The sequence below is a fragment of the Solanum pennellii genome, chromosome 10, assembly GCF_001406875.1.
Source record: "Solanum pennellii chromosome 10, SPENNV200".
Classification (NCBI taxonomy): Eukaryota; Viridiplantae; Streptophyta; class Magnoliopsida; order Solanales; family Solanaceae; genus Solanum; species Solanum pennellii.
The window spans coordinates 55431315-55441465 of record NC_028646.1 but is presented as its reverse complement, the minus strand read 5'-3'; the positions used below and the strand labels follow the sequence as shown (position 1 = coordinate 55441465).

At 33.1% G+C, this 10151-nt stretch overlaps 1 protein-coding gene across 1 annotated transcript; it reads right to left on the bottom strand.

The window, feature by feature from the left end:
• Positions 1-2492: 2492 nt before the first annotated feature.
• On the bottom strand, positions 2493-9408 carry LOC107031922 (G2/mitotic-specific cyclin C13-1-like). Its single transcript, XM_015233434.2, has 8 exons — positions 8809-9408; positions 7147-7379; positions 6987-7062; positions 6831-6907; positions 6581-6614; positions 6347-6496; positions 3196-3330; positions 2493-2979 (listed from the first exon to the last, which is right to left on the bottom strand). Exons 1-8 carry the CDS (start codon positions 9181-9183, stop codon positions 2917-2919), a joined length of 1143 nt encoding a protein of 380 aa, XP_015088920.1. The 5' UTR covers positions 9184-9408; the 3' UTR covers positions 2493-2916.
• Positions 9409-10151: the final 743 nt, after the last annotated feature.

Here is a 10151-nt window from a genome sequence, read left to right as displayed (position 1 = left end):
CGTCATATTTCCAATCCAATCTACAACATATATCATCCATGAAAAGGTACAATTAAGCACCAATCCAAACTAGGTTTTTTTAGAATAACTCCTTAACTTTGATTCATTTTAAGTAACAAGACCTTTCAACTTTAGAATCCTTTATGTGAGAAAACGTTTCGCATTCATGCACTGAGTAATTATATTAAAAATCATTTCACAACAATCAACCAAAACAACATTATTTATGTACTTTCAAAGCAACTTACATCATTTTCATCAATTCCATAAGAACATGCATATTTCCATAATTCACCTTTTATGGTCAAAAATCTAGAAAACATAGGTTAAACATGGGTTCAGTTGATTCATCTTACAAACATGTAAATATATCAATTCATGCACAATAGTTCATGAAACAATAAAATAATTCAACATTGAAACGAACCCATGAAATAGAAGAAAACTCTAACTTCAATTGGGGATTTCTAACTTCAAAATTGAGAAATTTAGAAACTATATGGAGGAAAGAGCTCTATAGATGAAGACTATCATACCTTAATCCCAAATCTTGAAAGCAGTGAAGGATTGTGAGGATTGATATTGAAACCCTCTCTTTCTTCTTCAACTTCTAGATAGAGAAATATTTGCGGAGGATAAACTTGTTCTTCTTTTAGGAATTTGAGAGAATGAACTGAATTGGGTGATTTTGGGGGTAAAAACATTTATATAGGGCTTTGGATTAAGGGAAAAACGACATAGAATTAGAACCATCTGATTACATTCGTTCTCAATAGCCATGAGATGATCATCTTAGGGTGTTCCTTTTGTCGACGGATGATCTTATTACACACGTAGTCTTTGAAAGATGAGAACCAACCATGTAGCATCTACATCGAGAATTCAAGTATTGTATACGCCATTAGTCTGATCCTTTATAGGAACTACCCGTAATAACGAACTTCCAAAATGGATCTGTGTATCATAAAGAGATTCGTCGTTCCCCACTCTGCTTCACCTTAGTTGTTATTTGAACAAGTAAACGTTCTGTCTTGGTCCAAGTGGGGATAGCATTTCTCTTCTGCATGTCCATGGAGTTTAGAAAAATCCAAACATCTCAGAGATAGACAGAGAGGTAGGAATTTCTCCAACTTCCAATAAAAATAATTAGAAAAAACCCAAAAGACCCTAATTTAAAAAACTGATGCGACCACTTCCGTGTTGGCCTTCACGGCCCGTCAAGGACTCCACAACGGTTATGGCTGTCATGGTCCTTGGCAAGTGGCTAGGGAAGGACTCCTTGCGTGGGTTACTTGACGACAACCACCACGACCCGTCATCCTCACCACGGGCCATCTAGGCCTTCGTGGGAGGGACGTTGGTCTTGGCAATCTCTGGCAAGCCCTCACGAGCACCATAATGAGTCGTCATCCTCTCCACGAGCCATCTAGATATCCTTGGGAAGGACTCCTGCGAGGAAGGAATGGCGAAACTTATCACGAAGCCATTTCATTGTCTGTGGTCCCCTTCACAACCCGTTTGGGGCTCCGTGGAGTGTTCCTTGGTCCAATATTTGAAAAGTTCCCCTTCAGCCTCCTTTTCAGTCTTTCTTGAATTCGAGGTGTTACAAAGGAAATCACGACATTTTCATATCTGACTAGTTCTTTCTTTCATAATAAGGGTTTGTAAATATTCAATAGAGGTTCATTCCCACCTTCAACATCAATACACAACAAAGCACAACTCTCGAAATATCACAATACACCATGAAGCCTTCACCTTCACAAGCAAAGAAAAAATAGAAGTTGAAGTTAACATAGTTTTGAACTTTTGAAAGCTTGCATGTTGAACTATTGAACACAACATACTTCTGAGTTAACTAATTCAAAAAGGGTGCAATAGAAAAGAGGCCCTCCCCAAAATTCTGGTTGTAACTTGCCAATCCAAGAGAAGTCTGGATCTCGTTAGACGAGGTACACTAAGTCCGATCTTGCACTACCTCAATCTTAGTCGGATCTACCATAACACCCTCCTTGGACACAACATGTCACAAGAATTCCATAGAACTGAGCCAAAACTCATATTTCGAAAATCAAATAACCTCCTTGGACACAACATGTCCCAAGAATACCATGGAATTGAGCCAAAACTCACACTTTGAAAACCTAATATACAATATTATTCATGTATCAATCATTGGAGCATAATACTCAAAGATTAAGTGTGCTCCTCCTTAATATTGAAACGTCAAATTTTATTAACTTCATAAATGTCACCGGGGCATTAGTCAACCCAAAAGGCATACCAAACTATTTTAGTAGAAAAATATTTTACATGAAAAACATTTCACTTCATACCAACACACCCTAAGAATAATTCGATTAAAGAGATCTATAATTGTAGACAATGTCACCCATTTTTGGGGAACTTCTCTCTTGAGCATATATGACCGACTACTTTGAAGCATAACGGTAAATAACAATTTTAACACGTAATATTCTTGCATCCGTCTCTAGATTGAGAAAACATAAATATATTTATAGATTGGTAAATGAATTGGCAAAGGGCCAAATGCAGAACGAAGAAACAAGCAAGCTATGCACAGTATCCAGCTTAACTTCTAAGAAACAAGATTTACAAATTTTCCCATTTCCATGTTTGAAACATCAGGATATAGACCCATCCTGCTAGAACATAATCTATATATAATACATCATTATCCCAACCCATTCGAGAAGAATGATTTTTCATGTATGTGTCTTTTCTGGAGCTAAGAAATCCTGACATCCCTAGCCAGGGAAAACAACCAGAAGTTGTCTGTTGACAGCGATGGAAAAATTCAAATGAAGACCTGGCGTTCTGCTGGGCAAATCCAGTACAGTATATTGCTTGGTGAACTATCTTTGGGGCAGCTCGAAATTAGCTTGAGCATCTTGTTCAAGCATCATCAAAAAAACAAGAAGGAATATCTGGAGGATGCAATGCAGCCACGCACTTGTACTGCATCAAAATATTTATTTTTACGAGAAGGGTCATTGATAGAATATGTTAGAGCACAGACAACATTATCAATTATTGCCTAAAGCAAAAGCCTAGTCCAGTTCAGGGGTGGCACTATTTAGGAGGAAAGCCCCAGCGAGATATATTTAGGTTTAAAAAGAATTCTACCAGTACTATAAAGTAAAGTAATTTCACATACAAATCAAAACTAAGTACCTTGTGATTCATATATTTTTCTCTTAATGCCCGCCCAGTTGTTTCCATTAAACTAGATTGCAACTCATGGATAACGAGAACACAATCCTTCAGTTCAGATGGTTTATAACCTGTACATTGTTGAAGTGCAAAAGTCTGCAAAACCAAAAGAATGATCAGGACTGTTGGACTGTTCAGATCGGTGCTGGCAATTTCAGCATCTAACATAATGGCTGAACAGTTTTCAAAAAAAGTAGATCTTAGAAGCTACTATCTTTAATAATTCATATCATATTAAAAAATAAATAGGTAAATAGCACGTTGATTATATCAAATTTGGAGGCCCCAATAATTTTTCATGTAGAGAATCTAACACATCAGAAAGCTATATATAGATGAAATACTCCATAAGTTTTCTAATTGAATACCTACAATATGTTTTTAGAAACTTCATGAATATATTAAACTCTACAAAGAAGTAAATGAAAGCCACATTGATTCTTCTAAAATCAGGGTTTTCATTTATTTTATTTCTTAAATAATAAAAGTTATTGTTTGGTCGCATATGTTCCCTTAGTTAAACAATAAGCACACAATGAAACTACTACAAGCTCTTAGTTTAACTTTAACTATCACACAACCAAACCAAGAGAATCCAAACTTTAAGAATTTTAACCAGATTTTGACGAACCAATACTTGTGATTGTGTTAAATTTATGACATACTTTTTAAGATTTAAATGCACCAAAAGACGTTCCACAACATCACTCAAGTTTCTAGTTTTTATCTAATGTTGTCTTCTATTCAATACATAGTAAAACAACAACATACCCATCCTACGAGTGACGTACGGGAGGGTAGCCTGTACGCAAACCTTACGTACTAGCCACACTTTCACCTAGTTTGTGTCCTCTATAGCCTCCTATCTAAGGTCATCCTAGGTAAACAGTGAAGTGCTAAACTTACCATAGGATCCTAATAACTGTATGTTCCTAGTAATCCTGTTTTTTCATTGAAGCTAACGATGCTTGTATCAAAACTAGTTTTAAGAATGTGCCTTGCACATTGGATCTTTATTATTATATAAAATTTTATATAGGCCTAATTTATGTATAAATACATGTCTAACATTAACTCAATTAACTTTAAAAATATAATAAAATATATATATCATCATATGCATAAAAAATGAAAAAGATTAGACAAAACAATATATTAGTCTGAATAAAAAAAAATAATCGATAAATTAAAATTTTCATAAGAAAATCCAGTGGACTAACATTTTATGTTCAATTTATAAATGAAGAAACTCTGTATATCGTGATAGAATTATTAGCAACCCAAGAATAATTCATAATCAAGCATAATAATAAGTTAATAGATGGTTATAAAGAGAATCGACATATGAGAAACATCAATGAAACCTTACCAATCACATTGAAGATGAATTTAGAAGAAGGGGAGGGGAGAACATTAATGGATCTACTCTAGCATGATTCACTGATTTGACTATTTATAAATCATCAAAGTTTACGGTTAGAAGTTGAAAAGAACTTTAAAATATTGAATTGGTATGGGAAAATAATAAGTCATTCTAGAGTATTGAAATAAGTGGTAGTACCAAGGAAATTAATCCATCTGTATACTCAAATACATATCAATTACATTATTGTAAAACTTTAACATAATAAATTAGATATTTTATAACATTTTAATTTAATATAGGGACAAACAACAATTTAACTTTTTCCAAAACTTCTTCTCACTATTATTATTATTATTATTATTATTACTATTATTATTATTACTATTATTATTATAATTATTATCATTAAAAGAAGAGTAGATTTCTGACATCCCATGAAATTTATATTTAATATAAGAAATCCTAATTGACTCTTGTTCTTTCACATTCTCTTTCTAATAAATAACTTAAACAAAAAAATAATTAAAATAATATTATTTAATTAATTAGATGTTTAATTTAGTCTAGGGGTAAAATGGTAATCCAACTTTTCATCTTTGAAGCTTCCCACTTATAATAATATATAGAAGATATAGATAGATAGATATATGAATATAAATATAAATATAATATATATAGATTATATTATATTATAGTGTCTCTCTCTCTCTCTCTCTCTCTCTCTCTATATATATATATATATATATATATATATATATATATACACACACACACACACTATTAAATTAGTTACTTTGATTAAGAATTAATCTAAGAAAATGCAAAAGTCATCCACATTTTTATTGAAAATGATGCAATTTAACATTTAAATTAAATAATTAAATGCTTTTATAACATTTTAATTTATAGTAGGGGTAAAATTGTAATTCAACATTTAATTTTTGTTGTTCCCTCTTATAATAATGTATGATAGGATCAGTGGTGGATCACAAATGGACCTAAAACTCAAACACAATGCTACCACTTTTGGCAGTTTTATATGTTTTTGTTATTTTCGATATTTTATTTTTATGATGTAACCTCTGCATTACAAACCCAGACATAGTTTCATTGTAAATAGATATAAACAACAATATAGCATAAGATAAACCACATATTCAATACCATAATTTGTTCAACATTACTAGATTTAGAATTTTTTTATTTATACTTCATGGTACAGTTTTGAACGAGACATTGAGCTATAGTATTCTATTTGGCCTCGATTTTAACATACAGTAGGGTTTTACTAAATGTCTAGAAGTCATTCAAGAAGAGATATGCAGTTTTATTTAGGATCTCGACTTAAAAATCAGATTTAGTGACTGGATACAAAGATCTCTCCGACAATATCATATCTAGCGTCCCAATCTTCAAAACAATCATGGAGTATTCACGGGTTCAACTTTGTGGATGCCTTATAAGTTATAACAGCTAAGTAAAAAGAATCTATCTTTTAACCAAATGCAGTTTTAACTTATGTTCACATTAGAAAGTGAAAGTCAGTAAAACATAAACAGTTAAAGTGAAGTTGCACACATGAAGTTCAATAAGCTCCTCATATCATGATTAGGTTACAGAGAGCCCACTACTTCCCACACCATCTGGTTCTCGGTGCTGATCCCATAACCAAACAAAGTGATGGCCTAAAATTCACATGTGATATACTCCAATACACGAAATATGAAGAAAGAAAACCAATCTTACCCATGGGCAGACTTCAGGCAACACAGTAAACCTTGATAGAAAGATAGCTGAAGCAGCAGTCATTGATGGCAAGAACCGCACACAACTATAATCTAACAAACTCAGTTCCGCGAGATAACAGCTTAAGAACTCAAATTGCAAAGTTAAAAACTGCAGCAGAGGAAACAATTTATCATTGGGAAATAATGACATTAGGAGAAACATATTGACCTGAGACCTATAAGTAAAACTTACAGATAAATTATCTTGGGCAGCCTTCATAAAGATTCTGCAAATTCACCAAGGGAATTTTCATCATTGTACAGCCATTTAGTCAAGTATACATAAAACTCTAATGTAACAAGAGTAAATGCATACAGAAGGCAACAAACTCTAATGTAACAAGAGTAAATGCATACAGAAGGCAACAACTAGGATTAGATGTATGGGCTTGCGGACGAAAATTATGATCAACTACTTGTAGAAATACTGTGTGCATCCAAACCTGAGAAATGTTATTGTGGTGGGACTACTGATCTCAAAATTCAGAAAACTGAGCAAATCTCTCTCCATATTCACTACCTGAAGTTCAAATCAAATTTATTCAATATAAGAGTTCACATACTAGTCAATAAAATGATTGAAAGAGATGTAAGTCAACCTCTTCTCTGGTGTATGTATTGTCTGTAATGTAACAAAAATCTTCAACATGAGGCGGACTGATCTCTTCATACTTTCTGAACCATAAAGCACTATAAATGAATATATCTGATGTAACAAACAGTTTTTAATTAACAAAATAAGAGTTTTAAAAGCCATACGATGCAACAAGCATGCAAGATACACCGAGAAGCTGAAGCTTTTCCATGGCTAAAACGTGAGAAGACAAAAATCTGTCGATGTATGACACTGCAAGATACAGGGTGTCTGAAACAAGTTTGTATTCTTCTGTAACCTCCACCAACCAATCAACTAAAACCGTACGCATAGAAGGAATCACGTTATTCTGAACCTTCTCCATGTAGTTAGACAAAGGCCTCCTCCTTTCCTCAACCTACATACCAAATTTAGCATCAGATTGATGCATTCAAAGAAATTTTTACACTCCAAAACATTAAAGACCTTGAGATAAACAATGTGTAAAGATTTGCAATAAGCTACTGGGACTTGTAAGGTAAATCTTGCCTCACAGAACTACAGAAACTGAAACAATGGTGGAATAGCCTTCAATTTTTGGCTGTTTTCTTATAACTAACTAGTCTTGATACAGTACAAAAACTTCAACAAATTCACGTCCTGTAAAAGTACAAATCTAGCAGTATGTCTTTCACCTAGTTGCAGAGATGAACCGGCATATAACAAGTGGATGCACGTGTATCCACTGTCTCTTAAGAATATGTACATATATGATTGCCTTAAAATTTTGGATCCACCTCTCCCAGATGGTAACCAGGGTTCACAATGAAAGTTTGATCCCTGTTCCCCACTTGACATTCCCACAACAAGAAAAAAACGAAAAGTTGGGACTCACATCTTTCTAGAAAGCACATGCACATGAATTACAATAAGGATTGAACTATGACGGACATTTGGTCATTGTTGTCAAAAGTAGCTTTTATGCCCTCAAGCGAGGCTCAAAACATGTTGAGCTTTCGCCTCACCTAAACGTAAGCTTGATTCTAAAACATACTTTCCCTTGCCAATGAGCCTCTTTTGAAGAAGCGATACTAAAGATTGATATTTCACTTTATTGTTAAAAAAATCAATTTCTTTGTTCGTATATTTTTCATTCATTTCATGCTTATAATTATCAGTCTTGGACTAAACATACATATTTGTATTTTTTTTCTCCCTTAAAGTTCACGCTTTATTCTCACTTTGTACTTAAAACCCAAATGGACCTTAGAGCTTTTCGCTTTTGATAACAATGCATTTGATTAACAGTAACAAGTATATTAACAAAGTTTTCAGCTAAATCTCAGAAGGCAGAATCTTACAAAACCAAGATTGTAATAAAGCATGGTAAAAGTTGAGTAAGAACAGCCCTATACAAGGAAAAGAAGGGAGGCCTTTGAGATCAAGGAGTATAACAAAATCACAGACTTCAGGAAATATTTTAAAACTCAGGAGACAAAATATATACCCCTAAATCTGACCAAAGGGAAACATCCAAATTCACCCAAAAAGCAAGTTGACACCAGATACTGTATCATCTAATTAAAAACTGTGTAGGATTTACCTAAAAAAGAGCAAAAATTCAAAGCATCAAAATTAGAAAACTAGTTAAAAAGGCCAACAGAAAAATTAGGAGCAACAGATTTCCTTTTCATTTCAACAACTACCACCATGCCCTCAGTCCCTAACTAGTTTGGGTCGGCTATAAAAATTCTTAATACCCAATTCATTGTGTAGTAAGTTACTAAACCAAATAAAAAAACCTATCTTTTCAACATAAAATTATGACATTCCCAAATTGAGTGTACCTCCAAGGAGTGAAGATGCTGATAAATAAGAGGACCATAAGAACATTTCTGCAGATTATCTTTATGACTAGAATTAGCACTAGTCTCGAGTTCGACAGTTTCTTTAACTACATTTCTGGTTGAAGTTTTTCTCAACTTGATTTTGCGTTTGGAGTCGTGGGTTTCTGTCAAATCTGAATTTTGAGTCGATACTATAACATTGCCCAAGTTGTTAAGCTCCCCCAAAACAACCCTTTTCTTGTTCGCGGGGTATGGTCTCTCTGAAATTTGCAGTGGATCATTTTCATTGGTTATGGCTATGGAATCAAAAGCCCGTTTGTTGGATCCTCTACTGGCGGCGGCGGCGGCGGGAACCTTATTCTCCTCGTCGACCATTTTGACAACAAATGATTTAGGATGTGGTTTGGCGAATTTAGGGTTTACTACAGTGAAGGGCGAATTGAAGAACAGTGGCGCTTTTCTCTATTCAGTTTTTCGTAGCAAAGGCCACAGAATTCAGATGCATTTCCACCATTTCAAGAGGATGAGATATTTCATTTGATTACAGTTTTGAGTATATTTGGAATATGGTGACTCAATTATTACTCCGTACTAGTTCTCTTCAAAAAAAAAAGTCATTTTTATCTTTGTTTTATAATGAAAAAATCACTCAATATAATAATAATAATAATAATAATAATAATAATAATAATAATAACAAAATAATGTAAAACTTTTTTCATCCTTTCAAGTGTATTTCCAATAACGTAAAATGTTTATAACATAATTCTCGAAATCTTTATTGATAGTGTTACGTAGAGACATATAAAAAGATAATCATGAATTATCGTTTATGATTATTTTATCACACGAACCCTATTTAATTAGTAAGAGTTAAATCTAGGGGTTTTATCCAAGTTATCATGGACTTTGAATTGGCCTATACTTAATGTTATTGAATTCTAATTCTTATCATTGAGAATAAAATACTTGATGTATGTTGGTTCTTGAATTGTTGTTCATGATTATTTTATCACATGAACCTTATTTAGTTGAGAATCTTTGCAAGCTTTTGCATGATTATTTTCATGCATTGACTTCTGAATTAAAGTAAGTTCAAATACTTTAAGTTAACAGTTATTGAAGAGTTTTTATGGGAGCACTATTGGTTCCAAATGCACTATTTTGTATTGAAAAAAAGTATTGTTAATTTAATAAGAGCATAAATAGTTTCATAAGAAGTTTCAGTCAATAAATTAAAGACAAAATTTTCCTAAAAATATGGCCTTTTGAGTACTAACTCAACACAAATATCAGTATGAGCATTAGGGAGTAGTAGTGATCACTGATTTGGTACGGGTTTA

What these genes read in the sequence shown, in the direction of transcription:
- LOC107031922 (XM_015233434.2), bottom strand. Translation starts at nt 9,183, where the DNA reads ATGGTCGACGAGGAGAATAAGGTTCCCGCCGCCGCCGCCGCCAGTAGA. An exon ending in TCTTGCATGCTTGTTGCATC is followed by an intron (nt 7,063 to 7,146) that starts GTATGGCTTTTA and finishes TTTATGGTTCAG; the next exon opens with AAAGTATGAAGAGATCAGTC. An exon ending in ACCACAATAACATTTCTCAG is followed by an intron (nt 6,615 to 6,830) that starts GTTTGGATGCAC and finishes GTGAATTTGCAG; the next exon opens with AATCTTTATGAAGGCTGCCC.